The following is an 18,838-nucleotide window of genomic DNA, read 5'->3' on the forward strand; positions in this document are numbered from 1 at the left end:
GAATGTGGAGATTTGTGCACTGAAGCTGTGAAGACACTGGATTTCTTATTTATTACCATTTTTTATCTTATCAAGCATAAACAAAGCACTGCTGCACATGTATTACAGAACTTCCAAGAGAACAGCCTATTTAGTCATTTGAAATCTACAGCCTTCGGAATTTAAAAATCTTGAAGCTATTTTTATTTATTTTACATATAATTCGGTCTTACCTTTAAAGAATTAAAAATTTAGTCAGATTTTGCCCAGATCCAGAGAAGCATTTAAGTATGAGCTCACTTTACGAATCATGATAGTGTCACAAAAATAACCTGCTGAGCACCATGCTTTAGCACTGCTTCATAACCAGGCTCATGTTATAATATCATGCGCGTAAGCACAATTTGAGCCCAGGTTTCCAGAAGCAAAAAGACTCTTCAAAACAACTACAGATAGTTGTCTTCTTGGCTGAAAATAAGCTGCTATGCTAGAAGTGATGGATATTCTAAAAATTATCTTGATTATTGAAAACACTGAAATGAGCACGCAAGACCATAGGTGACTTTAGTGTTTCATATTATGACTTACTCTAATTCTGTTTAGCATTTGCAATGTCACAAATGGCAAGTCCCATTTTAAAAATTCCTAAGTTTTTTTTCCGGCCTCGTATACAGTGCCAACCAAGTCTTTCCATACTTCACTGGCAAGGATTTCCAATCCTATACAGGCTAGAACACATAACAGTCCTATAGCAGCATCCTGGCTGGAATAACCTGCTTCACACACACACACCAATCAACAAACTTTTAGCAACTTTATCTCACAGTTGACTTAATTGCTGCAGCAGAAAATACCAGAGCAGATAAGAAAATGCAGTAAGTAACTGCTGTGGTTCAAGGTCACACAGCAATTGTTCGGTTTCAAATAGTAACATTAGGCAGACAAGAGATGACTAAAGCGAAACACGGAGGTGTACTGACTTGTAATTTAGACTCAGATGATGCTGACTCCTGTAAGGGTCTGATCCAGTGACAAAAAAATAAAAACAAAAAACACCCAACAATAAGATACCCATGTTGAGTTCATTAGGCTTTGGATAAGGTGCCAATGCACATTCCTTAGCATTCAATTATTGCTCCACATTTCAATGAAAAAATATGACCGAAAAAAGAAATTAGTTTTCCTCCATAATTTCAGTCGCTCACTGAAGAACCGTGCTGTGGATAAATAATTAAAATCAACATTTAAACAGAAGCTGCCCATTTGCTTGCAGCCAATAATAAAACTTGACATTTATAACCTTTCATTCGGTACTCTCCATAGACAGTAAGTCTTACTGAGCTACAAATTCTCAGGGAGAAACCAGCGCTGAATATTGAAAATACTGGACTGATAGCTGTACTGTATGGATTAGAGAAGACGTCAAAGTAGAGCATCTTAAAAGCAGGAGGTTTTCAGCACCTTTGGAGCCAAGGCCACAGATATCTTGTTTAACTTCATACAGCAAATTACTGAAACAACTGAGAAGAGACAACCCTAAAATAGACAGGATACAGTGTTCACTGGCCTCAGCAAAGGTAAAGGACACAGGGTTCAAAATGCCAGTAAGCAGATGCTGTGCTACGTATACTACATTCTCAAAGTTTTTATCGCTTGCAAAACTAATGCTTAATTAACAATAATTAGGTGTTTCAGAAACATTCTCTAGCATAAAAGGAACAAATAACTTTACAGCAAAGATCAGGATATGCCAGAAGGTGTTTTGTAAGCTGACACAACCAGTGAAATCTGCATCCTCTGTATTTTTGAGCTTTCTTTCATACTAACTACTCTTACATACTAACTACATACTAACAGTATTTACTCTGCCCACCGTACTTTTCTTTTTCTCATGTGACCAATTCTTAAAAATAGGATTTTTCCCCTAAATTCATCTTAATCATACAGTTACTGTAAGTGCTGCTGCTACCAGGTATGAACAACATTTTAGATAGCTCTTTGGTTTTCTAATGCTTAATGAATGAGGAACAGTTTATGATTTAAGGTCCTTTACAAAGTAAAAAACAAACAAACAAAAACGATGTGTTTTTTTGCTTTCTGAGTACTTGCTGTTTTGTCTGTTCAAGGAGTCAAGAAACTGAAACTTGGAGGCTTGAAGCCACGAGGAGGAGTCTGGGAATTTGATGCTGGCTCCTCTTTCAACCACTAACACACATTTGTTCCTGTTGGCTTTGCAGATTTGTGCTGTGGGTGAGCAATGAATTTAATTATGTGCCAGATGTTAAGATCAGGAGTAGTGCTACTGATTTACAGTACAAGACCGCTGCAATTAACTGCATAAGATTATAAAATCAAATGTCCTTAGCTTGTTGCACACATGAAAATGACTTTACCAGAATGGAGACATCATTATCTAACACTACAGTCCTGCCAGTGTGGGCAGAGCTTTGCTGACAAAGCTGTGCTTCACCCATGTGAATTAACAGCTTTCCCACAAACAAAAGCAGACTTAATAAAGACAGAGCCTAGTCACAGTCACTGCACCAACACTCAGGGCTTCTGTTGCCACAGAAGTGTCTGTCAGGCACGGGCCTTGGCTTTTCACACCTCTGAACTACCTAGCTGATGTCAATATAGCTAAATATGTTGTAGAACTGTTCTCAGCTTTGTTCTCTGGGCATAGTATGCTGAGTGAGGAGGAGAGGTTGTGTGTTTGCTTGCCTTGGAGCATACTAGAGACATTTTAATCTTCGGAGACATCATTGCATGACCCAATATCGATACAGAAAGGATAATTTAAGGATATCAAATCTTTTTAAAGGACCAACATACCTGTGGGAAAATACCAGATTTTAAATTGAAGATGTTTGATCTGTAATATATCTAACTGCTATTATTTTCTAAGTTAATAATTTATAACCAGTACCTCTCAGCAGACCATATGAACTAAGAAACAGACACCTCCAGCATTCCCATGAACACACATTGGACTCATTAGTAGAAAGAAAACATTTGAAAATGCTTGTTTTCAAATATTTTTGGTCAGTTGAATGTCTATATTTGGTTGGGAGTAGAGGGGAGATGAGGGAAAGGTCTCAGTGACCAGCTCAGATAATATACTTATGAAGCTATCTCTGGAATTCTTACGTTGGTACCTATGACACTATCAAATTCATTGGAAAGAGTTTATCGCAAAGTTAAATGTCAGCAGCTGCAAGCCTTTAAATGGAACATACTTCAGCTCCTGGGCAATGGCAGCGATCTGTTCCACCCTGTCCTGGTGAGCAGCCAAATCGCTCTCAAAAGCCTCATGTTTCCTCAACATGGCACGGACTTCTGTCAGAGATGCAGATTCATAATCCTTCTGAAGTAAGATCTGCTCTTTGCCTGAAAGAGGATATTAAATTATTAGTCTGTTTCTACTAATTTATGGGTTAGAACAATAGCAAATTCAGTCAACTTTTTTATTTTTTTAGCTGAGGCATGGTCAAAATCACATATATAAGATGAAATCCCTGCTCCACTGCAATGAGTGGCAATTTGTCAGCATGACAGTGTTAATTAGGAAAATAACATATTTTTAAAGATCTCTCAATAATCCCTTGATTCTTGCACAGGATGATTATACATGTCTAAAATAGCTGGTATTGCATTACTTGAGAAACTGCATAAAGTGGTATATTGGCAAAAACTAAGGATCTAAACTATTCTGGCAAATCTTTTAGAGTGTATTACTGATTTACAAAATCAGAAATCACACTGCTATGCTCAGCTTCACTCCTACTAAGGAACTGTTACTCTTTTTCATGGTCTGCTTTCAATTCATTATTAATTTCAGCACTTTCCTGCCAAAATTAGATAGACACATGGCTGTATTTTGTATCAATTACTGAATTTTAAGTGGAAAATGCCAACATAGCTGCAAGAGAAGCAAAAATGAAATCAGAAATTGAAATATTACTCCTCGGTAGCTCCTGTGTTGGACAAAAATCTATACAAACAGCCTGTACAATTGCAGCTCGCCATATGACATTACATAGCTCTGCAGCTTCTAGAGCCAGAAGGGCTATTGTTTCACTTGCTATGTACAAGCTTATGTGAATTTTTCCCTGTATAATAGCCATACCACGGCACCATGAGTAGAATATCCTCAGAAAATAGGCTCTCAGGGCTGATAAATACTGTAGTTTCTTTTCTAGTATGTTTGGTAACTTTTTACTGCTATGTATGCTTCCAGCAACCATGTTATTGGATAGCCTCAGTTTTACTTTCACAGTGTGAAAAGACTGTAGCTGGAAAAAGCCAAAAGCGTGGCAGAAACAGGAAAATGGTTGTCAGGGCCAAAAACAACAACAACAACAAAAAAATGATGAGAGAGTGTCACTATGCTTAATGGTGTCAACAAAACTTTATGTTGGCGTTGTAAAATAGATGGTCCTATAGCTGTTACAACTACACCTAACGTTAGGCTATCTTTAAAAAACAGAGCCACACATGGGGTATAATCTAGGGCATGGAGCAAAGCAAAAGTGAGTCCATTATTATGCAGTTTATGTGAACTATAAAAAATCAACATGGCCAAGATTACCAACCAGAAGAGTTCTGTTAATAATTCCACATTCAGCCAGCCATAGATCCCAGTTTATTTTTGAGTTTAAAATTTCTGTACTCACTTCACTCCTGGCTGTATCACTGGTGTACAAATACACAGATGCATTACCAGTAAGAGCCTTTATTCATTTACTGGATAGTGTTATTAGGTTTGACTCAATCCCTTAGGAGAAAAGAGTATGATTTTCACAGTTACATTTCATTAGCAACGTCTACAAATTAGGACCATGACTGTAGGCCACAGAACCTCCAATTTTATCTGTTAGCATTTTACTTTTCTAAAGCTGTCCAAGCTAATTTCTAGAGTGCTCCTGGTTGGCAAACATCCATCATTGACAGTTCAACCTTGAAGGTTAAAATGTGAAAAATGTTAGAAGCCATCTCTGCTTACCATATGCCCACTGCTCATGAGTGGAAGCCTTCTGTCTAAATTTCTCAGCCAAGTGTTCAAGTCTTTCCAGTCTTCGTATTTCATTCAGCAGCCACTCTTCATAGCCTTTCTCAGCTTGTTCAAGCCTCTGCCAAGCGCCAGCAATATCCTGTTAAGAGAATATATGAGAAGGAGTGAATGAAACTATAATCTCTTTTTTATCCAAATTTGCAGATTTCTGACTCGCTCAGTTTTCCTCCAACAAGAGAAGTCAGGATGTCCAGATTTTGCCAAATACCAGAATCACAGGAAATGTCAGTTGTCAGGCAGCTCTGGAAACCAGACAGTCCAAACAACTGCACCTGACAAAGCATCCCAACCAAGGGAGGTCGGGATCATGAAAGAATCCTCTATACAAATAGTTTTCAGCAACATCATTTGTTCACTGTCTTCATGACACATTAGTTTTACCTCTCGTGTTCCAAGTACACGTTCTTTTGTGATGTAGTTGTCTGTTATCAGAATGAATGTGCTGTGCTCTCAGGAGCTGACAACAACAAAACAATTAGTACCAAGAAGATTAGATCCTTATTTTACCTGGAATACAAATTCATTTCATTTTCTGTGGTGTACAGTTTTGTGATTTTCCTTAGAAGCTTAAAGGCATGAGAAGGAAACTGAGGTGAGAGACCCCTTATTTTCTGAGTATGCAGCACAGCAGCCACCCTTTGCAAGTAATGCAACCATCTGTTTGTGAAATCTAAGCAACGAAAGTACAGTGCTAAAACAGAATATAGATACAGGTTTGCTGTATTCCAGAAGAAATGTTCTGACCCACAGTAAGACTATTATTATCTTCAGAAAAAACGGAAGATTTTTTTGAGCCATTTCTCTGTTTCTCTGTGTCTGATGAACAGAATGTCAGTGAAACCAGCGTAAGTTTTGCTTTGATAAAAAAAAAAGTGGTTAAGTAAACTAACGTGCCCAAAGAAAGCTCTGTCTCAAGACAATTTGCTACTGAGGAAAGTTTTCAAAGAGCGAGGAGCATACTTAAGGGAAAGAAAGATTTTAGAATGAAAGGGAATGTTTAAGAGTGTGGTTTGATATTGACAAATCGCAGCAAACTGAAGTTTCTGAGGATGGCTCAAAATAGTAATTCAGTCCTTCATATTGAAATTCTTGTGAGAATGTTGGTAGAAAGGAGAATGGAATATTGATGCCTCCTTTACTTACTGAAACCATTTTTCCCTCCGATGGCATGAAAGCTGGTCGATTGCTGATTCTCAGTTTTGTCTGCAGGGTGTTGAAATTGATCTCCAGCTGACATTTCTCTTGAACTTTGGGAGGTTTGTGTTTGCGGCGGTAGTCCCGGAAATCCTCTAATTTCTTCTGCATGGCCTGCATTGTTTTTTCCGGGGTCCTGTTTTCCAGCCAAGGAATTGTCCTGCGAATCCATTCTAAAAGCTTTCAAATCAACACAAACAATTTAAATTAAGGCAATGGAAGAGCAACAACAACAAAAAGATAATATTTAATGCATAAATTTCAATCATGTTTTCTCCATCTTACTATTGTTAACTTCCGTTGGAGTCAGGGTCCTAATGGCAAGTAAGAACAAAATTTTCTCAACAGAACAATAACCCTAACTTTCTCAGATATTCTAGATACTTCTGGAAATACCTTGACTTTCAGGGTATGAACACGGACATGTACATAAGGTGACTCCAGGTAATTAAAACACAAGTTACCCAGTATCACTGGCCACTTTCAAAAGTATTGGTACTGATGTCTCAAGTAGTCATAGTTCATAAATAAGAATGGACATCAATCAAGTAACTCAAGACATGTAAATGTTTTTGTGCAGAAGTCCTCAGTACCAATCCAGCACTACTCTCATTGTGTCTATCATCTCTGTATGTTTTTGGAGGTTGTGCATTATAAAGACAAAGGAGCTCTCACTCATGCACTACATATCTGCAGTCCTGACACAATAGATTTTCCATATACCAAGAAAAGACAAGAGGAGCTGATTCATAAAGTCTGCAGTATATACTTCGTGAAGAAAAATTATATTACCTGTGCTTTGGAAAAAAAAAAAAAACAATCTTCTGGTAATAATCAGAAACAACACAAGCAGTGTGCCTTCACCATTCATTTGCTGTATGGGTTCACAGGTGTTTTGTGAACACCCTGAGACCCTGTCCAGGTACAGCTTGCAGTATATAAAGCCAGTGGGCTGGCCTGGAGTAAAAGAATCCTGTATGTTCCACGTGTGGTGATGGAAGAGCTATCACTGGAGGTTACAGAGACAACAAGCTTAGTCCTAAGGCAGCCTGATGACAGTCCCCAAAACACCCTTTTTGGCACAAGAAAACAAGACTGAATGACTTGCTGGAGGTCACACAGGAAATCTCTGGCAAAGGACTGACCTGATATTTGACATTTTTGGGATACTGAACTTTGTACCCTACAACTGTGAGATTCACCTTAATAATATTTTCACTTTCTGCCTTGCAGACAGTGCATGAATCTTTCAGCTTTCAGTATTTCATGAACCGAATTATCACCATGTTACAGAAAAGGCTGTCTTTACCTCACTTGCAAGTCTCTCATACTCTTCCATCAACCTCTCATTTTCTTGATTCACAGCAAGCACCTTACAGATCCGGTTTGCTGCAGTCTCAGCCTATAAAATATAGCAAATAAACAGGACATACTTGTAAACATCCTGAGAAAGGTACAGGCTTGGAGAAAGAAAGATAACATGGCAGCTGCAAATAAAAATGACATTGGTTTAAAGTTGTTGATTTATGCTTCTAGGTCACCCTCCTTCTATACTCACAGACACTGGTGGTCTTAAATGAGGCATAGATTGGCACAGAAGTCACTGAGTCAATTAAGCCTTACTGTACAAGGGGGAATTTCACACTGTCATTATAGTTGTTTAATAAATATTTTACTTTCAAAAGCAACTGAAGCCATTCTTAAAGTTATCTTATTCGGTTAATTTTTTAAAGCACACTAAAAAGGTATTAGGTTTGTTAGCTACAGAGGAAAAACTGGATGCAATTCAGGGGACCCACATGCACATACACCCTTGAAAATAGACACAGTTTAACTACTGACAGCAAATCTTTTCTAGACTCCTGCCAAATTTATTTCTAAAAGCACTGTAGCTCTGCCATATTTGAAACTGAGATTAATAGTTCCACGTCACAAATTTATAATTTCATATAGATGCGAATCTGAAATATATCCAGTCAACTGAAAAATAGTATTTGGAATCTTTCTTTTCTATTAATAGCCAAACCTGCACACCCAGATGGAACAATGCACAACAGCATAGCTGTGCTACAATATGGTGTAGGAGGCCTACCAGATAGGAAGGGAAATTCAATTCAGAGGAAGATGGAAAAATATCAACTACTTTAAGGCATTTTTTTTCTCTCCACATAAGTTGGTTTGTGTCCATTTGTAGACTAGAAATGTAAGAAATACAGCAGATGAAAATGCAACATTTGTTATAATACCATCCTGTATGATAGATCTGCTGATACTCTTGCTTCTTATACCAACACTTTGGTCTACAAATAATTCCACTGGCTTCAGTAGCAGCCAGGTGCAAATACTGCTGTGGGAAACTTCTTTGCCTCTCCACATCTCTAGGCAGCCCTAAATTACTACTCAGAATGAATAAGTCCAGAATACTCTCAGTCTCCAGAAGTCAAACATGATTTTATGCAGCAAAAGCATAAGATGTTGATGTAGCAACAAAAAAATTCCGTTTCACAGTATCTTCAAATACAGTTTTTCTGAAATGGTCTTTACAATCACCAAAGACTCTCAACATTAGAATCACAAATATCTATTAAAATAAAAAGGTTCAACTTGCTACGCAAGATTTAACTAAAACAGGTTCAGTGCTGGTTAAAAACAAGTATTAGTGCTCAAGTAATACTTGCAATTGTTAATTAAAACAGCAAAACACAAAATTAGTGAGTTTGGTTGGTTGGTTTTTTTTTGGGGGGGGGGGGGGGATGTTTTTTTGTTTTGTTATAAACGAGTGGAAAAGTAAAATAATCAAAAACACAGCAACCTGAAGGGACAATCGATTAATACCTGCTCTGCTCCAGCAAAAGCATGGTAGAAGCAGGACACATATGTCATGATAGCTCTCTCATCAGGTTTGGGAGTGTTCACAATATCTATAATATTGGGGAGAAATGAAAACAAAAAACAAACAAACAAAAAAGATACAGGGAGTAGAAAACAGGGTGAATAAATAAAAGCACAACACAGTTGACACTGCAAATAGTTTTTTGTACATAGTTAGCTCTGTACTCTGGAAAATATACAAAGCTGGAATAAACGCAGTTTTGGTTTGATGGGCATTGACAGAAAAAAAATCCATACTCTAGAAATTGAACACGAACTCTTACAAAAATGTAGAATTTTTGATCTTGCAGTACTGTCACAGAGAAAAATACCTTAATTTTAAAAAGACTATCTGCATAATAATTGGCATGAACATCTTGTTGACTAACAGAGAAAAGACAAGCTAGATTTTGATCTGGGGAGATCTCCTCTGGAAGCTACATATGGATCAGTTTTAACTTTAACATTACATATCAGTACTCCTTGTATTACTAATGCCTAAAACATGTCCTACTCTGATTTGCCTTGCCTTTTCCACTTTCACTTCTTCTCATTAGAACATGAATCCAGAGCTCTTCTGAGATGTCTGTATATTTCCCTGTTTTGTATAGTAGTGATGTTTTATGTTGCTGATTGTACTTACCATTGAATATTTAATATTTTAAAAAACAATCCTGAAAGCATAAGAAAAGGATTCATTTTCTGAGCATCTGTTATGAAGATTTTGACATATGCAACAGGAATATCCAGCAGGCAAAAAAAAGATGAAATTCTGGTATTGGAATAGCTTTATCACCGCAAGCTTATTTTCTTCTAACATTTTTAAGTGCTTCTCATCAAAGCCCAGAAGTTCAATCAAAGGATATTGAATAACGTCCTACCAAGTCCAGTGATCAGATGCCCAAAACCTGCTGGATATTGTCAGTAAATATATAGGAAGATGAGAGAGGAAAGTTTGTATCTACAGAACAAATGGATAGACTACTACTGGCTCTACAGAGACAGTGTCTCACAGAGAAAAGCAGGCAACAGAAAATGAGCTCGGCTCTAAGATGCTGTCCTAAGAACTAGTGAGGGAAAGATCAAAAGAGGAAAAAAAATTGCTGAAAGAAACAACAAAGAAGGTGGAGGGTGAGATCTGATCTATCTACAACCTCACCTTCTGAGCACCAGCAAATGCATGGTAGTAACAGGAAACATAAGTCATAATGGTTCTTTCGTCAGGTCTGGCAGTGTTTACTACATCTGTGTAGAAAGAAAAGGGTTTACTGCTCAGAAATTCTTATGAGGTACTTCCATTAGATTAAGCTGATGATGCCAGCTCAGTGCTACAAAGATTAAAAATAAGTATGTTATCCTTCATCCTGACTCAGTTTACTGATTTCATTGTGAAGATACGTAAGCTCTAGGAATCAAAAATGGAAAATATATTAGGCTCTTTGAAATGGTATAACATCTGAAGATGGAGACTATTCAGAAAGGTATTGCTAATTTCTGTTTTGGGGAAACTTCTAGAGCAGATGGCATGGCTCATAGATCTACCGGATTCAGTTTCACTGCCACTCCATAGCAACTTCATCTACATCAATACAGAAATTCTACTACAAGAAATACAGCCATCAACGGTCACAAAATAAGAGCATATACTATATTAGCAAAGGATCCTTGTGGGTGACAAAGTACTGATGTATACTGGAAACCCACAGAACTCTTGCAGTTCGAAAATACTATTTTGTGCCAAGAAAAGTGTGGATAGTAAACATTTTGCTATTCCTGAGCCAGTCTGTCTCTTTAGTTAATAGTATAAATCACATAAGAGTTTGGCTTGGTTGACTGATGGCTTTACCCTATTAGAGGAGGGAAGATTAAAAGCATAGAGAGTGTGACTGAGGCATGAATGCATTAGTAAAAATTGACATTTTTGATGACTTGACAGACAAGGACAGAAAAAGGTGGTTTTACAACAATTATGGTTGAATGATGAATGATGCTTATGCAAACTGCAGATTTTTGCCACTGAAGAAGTGAGAAGATAGTAGTGTGTGAAGATCCATAAATGAGATGACAATTTTAATAATAGCAGAGAGATTTTCTAACCTCAGGACCAATGTATTTACTGGTTTGAATCACTGTCACATGGTTCAGAAGTAAACACATTTCCACTGAAAATACAAGAGTAAAAATTGATGACACATACTCAAGAGTGTGCTAGAAGAAGCATGATTTCATTCCCCCCCATGTAACTGTCAAGAATAATACAAAGGGCTAGAATACACAGGAAGTCTGATGAGGGTGAGGGTGGGGAAAAAGAGGGGCAGGATTTTTTCTTGCATTTAATGTCAAGAGAAAAACGAGTGAAAGGAGAACAATAGTAGATGTTCAACAGTAAGGAGGTATCATGTCAGTTTATTCTTCACACAGTGTTTCAGAGTAAAATAATTAAGTGGAGCTTGAAAGGAGAATTGCAATTCAAATAATTAAAACCAATTGTGCAGGTGAAACCAAGAAAAAATATTTGATTACAATGTTACAAACCGGGTTTTCAAATTCATTGATATTGGCCTAACTTCCCTGCCAAAGACTTTAAGGGAAGCAGACAAGATGAGTTTGTGTGTTTTGCATAATTGCCATGCTATCACCACTCTACTGTCACGTCACCAGAAGCACTCTCTTGGAGAAGAATGCTTTGAACTAGTGTAAGCAAATTCCAGTATGCTTGCACTATTTTTTGCCTGGAGTACAAAAGGCTGGTTATCTTGAAGAAATTCAGGAAACATTAATATGCATCTTCTTGTTATTCATAGACAGATTGAAAGATTATCAGAGAAAACAAATAATGACTCTATTCATTAAAATTGAATCCTGCAAAAACTTTATACTTAAATAAATGTCCAAATGTCAAGTCCAAAAATGAACTCACTGGATAAGGAATTAGCTGGATGGTCGCACTCAGAGAGCTGCGGTCAATGGCCCAATGTCCAAGTTGGAGATCGGTGACAAGTGGCATTCCTCAGGGATCAGTGCTGGGATCAGTGTTATTTAACATCTTTGTACGCGACACTGACAGTGGGATTGAGTGAACCCTCAGCAAATTTGCAGGTGACACCAAGCTGAATGGTGCAGTTGACACACTAGAGGGAAGGGATGCTATCCAGAGGGACCTGGACAGACATAAGAGGTGGGCCCATGCCAACTTTAGTTCAGAAGTTCAGCAAAGCCAAGTGCAAGGTCCTGCATCTGGGTTGGGGCAATCCCAAGCACAGATACAGGTTGGGTGGAGAAAGGCTTGAGAGCAGCTCTGAGGAGAAGGATTTGGGAGTGCTGGTTGATGAAAGACTCAACATGAGCTGCAAGTGTGAACTTGCAGCCCAGAGGGCCAACTGTATCCTAGATTGCATCAAGACAAGAGTGACCAGCAGGTCAAGGGAGTTGATTCTGCCCCTCCACTCTACTTCTGTGAGACCCCACCTGGAGTACTGCATCCAGTTCTGGGGCCCCCAACACAAGAAGGACATGGAGCTGTTGGAGCAGGTCCAGAGGAGGGCCACAAAAATGATCAGAGGGCTGGAGCATCCACCCTACAAGGACAGGCTGAAAGAGCTGGGGCTCTTCAACCTGGAGAACAGAAGGCTCCAAGGAGATCTTATAGCAGCCTTCTGGTACCTACAAGGAAAGCTGGAGAGGGACTTTTTATAAGGGCAGGAAGCAACAGGATGAGGGGAAATGGTTTTAAATTGGAAGAGAGTAGATTTAGACTAGATATTAGGAACAAATTCTTTACTGTGGGGGTGGTGAGACACTGGAACAGGTTGCCCAGAGAGGTTTGTGGATGCTCCCTTCGTGGAAGCATTCAAAGCCAGGCTGGATGGGGTTTTGATCAACTTGGTTTAGAGAGAGGTGTCTCTGCCTATAGCAGGGGATTGGAAACTAGATGATCTGAAAGGTCCCTTCCAACCCAAACCATTCTGTGATTCTAAATGTGAAGAAAAAAAGCTTGCCTCAACCAAGCTATTTCACAGAAGTCACATTATCAGTAATATATTTTGAAAGGTACTTCTATTTCTTCCTGGTCTTCGCATTTAGAAATGTAAGTATGCTTTAAGCTACTAACAGTTATATTATCTTTATTAATCACAGATTATACTTTCTTATAGGCAAGGATTATCTTTTCATTCTATATTTGAACCTCACTTGTCAGTGGGGCCATATGCTGAACTTGGGGTCCAAAGTGCTATAATAAGTACAAACAACAGCAGAAGAATAAGGTATGATGAAAAAGTGAGTTGAACTATCTGATATATGTAGAAGGGGAAGGAAAAGACTGTTTGAAAACAAAGCAGAAAGGAGAAGTTTCTCCATGACCATTCATGTGGAAAGAATGTTGAAAATTTGCTAGATACAAAACAACAGGAGTTTTATGGTCTCTTACTTATGAGTAATGAAAACTTCACTATAGTTCTCACCTTCTGCATCCAACATCTTAGGGATATCCAGATGTTTCTCAGCAATTTCCATGGCAAGGTTGATATTTCCTATGGGGTCATCCTGAGTGAAAAAAGAAAACGCAACAAGTCAAAAATACAGATTTTTCTTTGAAGCAAGACTACTGCAGTAGGTGCACTAAAACTTACTCTGTTTTTCCCAATTGTAAATTAGAATCACAGTTACTATTATACAAAAAGCAAAGTATGAGTCTATGGCCCTTTAATCTATCTACTACTATTTTTTCAAAGGTAAACATTAATAAGACACTAGAACTCTCTAATTCTATATACATTCCAATACGTTCTGAAGGGAAATGTAGATAACATATGAAATGTATACTCATAAAGAGCTAATTCTGAATGAAGAATTGCAGTAAAACATACAGTCACGGTCTCTGGTCCAGTAGGGTATACTAGACTGTTCATCACAAAAATCACACTTTGACACCTAGTAAACATTGTATTACAATGATAAAAATTATATTGAGATAACAATTTCTCTGTTGGTCCAATGTATGCATGGAAAAGGGGAATCACAAACAGAACAGCTACCCCGAAGGAACAAAATCTAGTTTTGACTTGGATAGCCAAATTTGAAACTAATGTGTGTAAGCTGAATTTTAGAGCTGTTGAAAATCAAGAGTTTTCTCTTGTTTAGAGGTTTTGTTTTTTGAAGGAAAAAGAAAGGAAGCAGTGAGAAAAATTCAGTCAAACAGCATACATTTCGTTTCTTACACTACAGACAACAATTGCTGACAAAAGAAGACCGTATCAGATGAGGGATGCTCTTAAGTCAGGCTTCTAATATCAGCTTGGAGCGAAAATATCCTATGTGAAATGGCAGTCCATGACATTAATGTTATTATTATTTTCAAATATTCAAAAACTACTAAATGATCACAGCTACTATGAACAATGTCAATGTCTACAGAGATAGTTTAGAAAGACAGGGCAGAGAAACAAAATTGGAGAAGCTGGAGGGGACTGGAAAAAGTTAACAAGTTTGCTGCAGTGAACTTACAGGGCTTCTGTTTGAATGCAGACACTCCCTGTAAAAGGATCTAGACTCAAGCACGCTTCTTTTGTCACTTTGAAATGAACTTATTAAGATTAGTTATAATGAAATGGGAGTAATTACTTAGTTCTCACGTATATATGCCAGGTATCATAAGTAACAATGCCCTAACAGTTTGGTTATAGTGGAACACAAAGTCTCTAATTGTAAGTTCTCACTTCATCATCATTTAGCAGTTTTGAGCATCACTGACATAAGAAGAAATCTGGACAATCTTTAAAACCCATTAACTTCTTTCTGCTGTTACATGAGACGCTACATGTAATACAACGTTTACTAAATGTGTATACAAAAACTCTTACTGAAATTAAATGGGAAGAAATACACTAAACCTGAGACCCACTGATTTGATTAAGACACTTCGCTTATGGATGAGTGATGGGCACCTCCTATTTGTGTGCCTGGTGATACGTCCATGAGTAAATGCTGCTCCATAAAGAAATAACTGTATTTAAAATCAGCAGTTTCTGGAGATCCCAATCACCCATACTTTTAAACAAAACTATAAGCCACAGTAACTAAGAGTCTCTGCTACAACTAGAGAAATACCTTATCTAACTTGTCATAGTCAAGAAGATCGGGCCTGTGTCTATGAATAAGGGCGTTGAAAGCAAGGCCATCTTTCCAGCTACAAATTCACACAAAGCACATTGGTGAGAAAAATAAAAGACAGCATGCAAGAGATAAGAAACCAGACACCAAGACAGCTGTTAATGTAACCAAAATGAGTAGTCAGTCAAATGCAGACAAGTCAGAAAAGCAAGATCTATTTTAGGATTTTTCTGCATGTGCTTTACGTGCCAGAGCTCAGCCTCAATTTGAAACCTGACCTGTTCTTATTTTGGAAACCTCTAAAGGGGAAATAGTAATGCTGAAGCAGATCTGCTTATGTGCTATATGTGCTATTCCCTTTTCTTAGCACTCAAATGTAGACTGGTTTTACCAAAAAGCTTCTTGTAATGTGTTCCACTCTTCTAAGCACAAACTCAGTCAGACTAACTTCTTTGTGCCATGCTTGAGCATACATAGACAGAGACAGGTAGCTTAGCTATTCCATGAATCTGTCCATCCATACGAAAGTATGTATATAGAATTAGAGAATAATCTGGTACTGACAGTTTATTGTTTGTCCTTTTGTTCAGGTCTGCAGTTGTCTTAACAACTGCCTAAATTAAACACTGTGTGTTTAGGTTCATTTAATTTTCACTAAAATTTGAGGGTCCCAGCACAAATTTAACATATTATAAAGCAGACAAAGTTTTCAAACTGTCTTACTTCTTTCTGTCATCTTTTCCCTCACAAAAGGCTTTATCATAGGAGCTGATTCCACTAATAAAATGAATCTATCATAGAGGGGCACGGAATGAAAAATATTATCTATGATTACCAATTTCTCTCACCAAATAGAAGTGGCACTCAACAAATTAAATCCATGATTAGGTTTTCTGTTTCACTATTATTTACATAAGAATCCAATATATGTTCATTTTTGAGGAAGAAAAACATATGAATTTATTGAGATCTAACATGAAATGCCAACATGCCACTGTCTTTTCAGTTTTTATTCTTCAGTAACATGCCCCAGAAATTCCAAGATTATTACTTGATTTTCATTACTCATCCTTAAACCACAGTAGCTTCTATCTTTTAGAACAAATACATCTTTTCAAATAACAAAATGGGTCTGTAATCCCCATGTGATGCTACCTAAATAAGTTATGGTATCTATCTCTTTTGCACTTCCTGGATGGATAGTTAGAAGTATAATGAAATATTAAGTAAGAACTGGTGGATATTTTGTATGTAATCCTAACAATTGCATATTCCTAGGTAAGAGTTTGTTCTAATCAGTCTTGTCCTTGTTTACTGCTCTGCAATCTACACAGCTATTTACAGTGGACACATAGCAGATGGTCTGTACTATGTATCAGTTGTGAACTGAGAATTCCAGTGTATTTGATTTAACATCCTTACGGCGTGCCATAGAAGACAAACTGCCTGGCTGCTGAGAAATGGATTTTCTGAAATTAATACTGAAGTCATTGTAGTGGAAAAGAAAGACAGACAAGGGACTGTCATGGCCTACTTTCCTCCAAATAATATTTTTTGGAGTAAGCATAGAAAATTAGTTAGAATTAGTATGCACTCCTTAGCTTGTCATTTAGAAAACATAGTAAGCAAACCAGAAGTGAGCCAAATCACTGCAGGACAACATGCTCTACCGTCCAGACTGTTGACCTTATTTAGCTTGGAGTAGTCAATAAGGTCAGGTCGGTGTCTGTGGATAAGTGCACATAATCCAAGGCCATCTTTCCAGCTTCACAACAGAAAAAAAAATAGAATGGAAAAAAATAATGAATAAAGTCATAGCATTTTACAGTTTGATCCTCGCTTAAGGCTTAAAATCAAGCAGGAAACCCCAGCCCCCCTTAAATCCTGACAATTATGTTCTGTCTACTCTCATTCCTCCGAGCTTTTGTCACTGTACACTTTCTCCTACAGCACATAATTTATTCTGCTGTCTATACACACTTAGGGATTCCATAATACTTTTTAGACAGTGTATGGTATGAACAACAGACCCTGATTTTAATTGCTTAAATTAAGCAACTTCCCAGGACAGCTCAAAGAATACATTCCAGAAAGTGCATAGTCTCCCATTACACTTAGAGCATGTTTGTGGAAAAATAAGAGAAGAACAAACCTTCAGTTTACTTGAATTTGCTTAAGTAATTGACTTTTTCTAAGTCAGTTACTTCAGATAACTTTAATGACACAACTATGTTGTGCTCCTAGAAGTATGAAGTAAAAAATGATTTTATTTAAAGCATTTCACAGACATGACAGGTCAGGCCTGAGGTCTGACACTTAATTGTGACTTCATGTCCACTACCTTTCAAACAATAGGAAAGGAATAGAGCTGTGAATAACATCTATTTGGAAAGATTGAGAGATTCCTTTCAGCTAGAAGCAATTACTCTGAAAGGTAGTTTACTTTATGAAAACAGATCACTGGGATTGTGGGCTTGAGTTTGTATGCTGTGCAGTAACTGTGTGATACTAAAGGTAGACTAAAGGTAAGGACTGTTAGAATACCCATCAATGGGAAGTCTAGATAAATCATTTAAATAATATAACCATACTGAATAAAAATGTAATATAACTAAGCAGAATGTACGTACACTGTATAACATCAAATCATTCAGAAGCTAAAACTGAATCAAAAGGAGCATCAAAATAACAAGAATTTTCCAAAAGGCATCGACTAAAATGGTCTGGACAGAAAAAAAAAAAAAGACTGCTGTAAAGCAGTTGTATAAGAGAAAAAAAACACAAATATCAATCAATGTACTTCTGTTCGACATGTTTTCCCCACACCATGTATCAAAACCAGCATACATATACATAAACACCAAGATTCTGGTACTGTAATTTATACTACTCCCTGCATCCATATAAAGCTTTACTAAAATATACTGCTATACTTTCAAGGAAAATAACACATTACAAATTTGAGATTTCTCAAGGCAATATAGGGATGGTACATCAAATTCTTTCTTCTCTGGATGCACGTGTCAACTGTATCTTTTCTTTCACTGTATGTGCTCCTGGTGCTTCACAAGAAGAATGAATTCTAAAAACCCAAAACATTGTGATACAGTACTTCAGAGGTTTCAGGGAAGGTAAAATCCCATGGTTAAATGGTGCAAATGGCAAATCACATCTTTTTATTAGGTGGATCACCAGTACAGCTACAGGAACCAGCTGAGTGAAATCCCAAAAGCAAGTAGTCTATGTAGATCCCTTTGCAGGCCTTACTAAATGTGCAGAACCATGGGCCAGAGCTTCACGAAGTTTTACAGCTCAGGTAATGATCCTGATGATGAAAAATGAACATATTTAAAGTGCTACTGTTGGGTAATGACTAACTTTTTTGGCTCCTTATTTATTATTATTTTTACAAAATAATGAAGAGTGATTCATCAAAATGAAATATCTGTGTGCTCAACACATTGGTATTTTTGCCAAGACCAGTCTATACCTATTAGTGGCTCTCATCTGAAAGTAATCATTTGTTAAATCATTATGCAGGGTAATTAGATATTCCCATATACAAGGGACATCCAATAGTATCATATGTTTGTTCTGTGTGGAGTAGGGACT

The 18,838-nt window shown here is 37.4% G+C and overlaps 1 protein-coding gene and 1 long non-coding RNA gene across 3 annotated transcripts in view; one reads left to right on the forward strand and one right to left on the reverse strand.

The window, feature by feature from the left end:
• The window catches only part of LOC121110429, a 36,213-nt gene extending 25,736 nt beyond the window's left edge, over window positions 1-10,477 (forward strand). Inside the window, exon 4 of the long non-coding RNA XR_005858830.1 lies at window positions 2,106-10,477. This is a non-coding gene — a long non-coding RNA (uncharacterized LOC121110429). The remainder of the gene's footprint in view (window positions 1-2,105) is intronic.
• The window catches only part of ACTN2 (actinin alpha 2), a 76,906-nt gene that overhangs the window by 15,410 nt on the left and 42,658 nt on the right, over window positions 1-18,838 (reverse strand). For both annotated transcript variants that reach the window (XM_046938534.1, NM_205323.2), the window contains exons 6-12: window positions 16,913-16,991; window positions 13,579-13,660; window positions 9,080-9,165; window positions 7,554-7,646; window positions 6,194-6,424; window positions 4,982-5,129; window positions 3,216-3,366 (exon numbers count right to left, since the gene is read on the reverse strand). In XM_046938534.1, the coding sequence (XP_046794490.1) occupies window positions 3,216-3,366; window positions 4,982-5,129; window positions 6,194-6,424; window positions 7,554-7,646; window positions 9,080-9,165; window positions 13,579-13,660; window positions 16,913-16,991 (870 nt within the window). The remainder of the gene's footprint in view (window positions 1-3,215; window positions 3,367-4,981; window positions 5,130-6,193; window positions 6,425-7,553; window positions 7,647-9,079; window positions 9,166-13,578; window positions 13,661-16,912; window positions 16,992-18,838) is intronic.

Source organism: Gallus gallus, chromosome 3 (genome assembly GCF_016699485.2).
Source record: "Gallus gallus isolate bGalGal1 chromosome 3, bGalGal1.mat.broiler.GRCg7b, whole genome shotgun sequence".
In the NCBI taxonomy this organism is placed as follows: domain Eukaryota; kingdom Metazoa; phylum Chordata; class Aves; order Galliformes; family Phasianidae; genus Gallus; species Gallus gallus.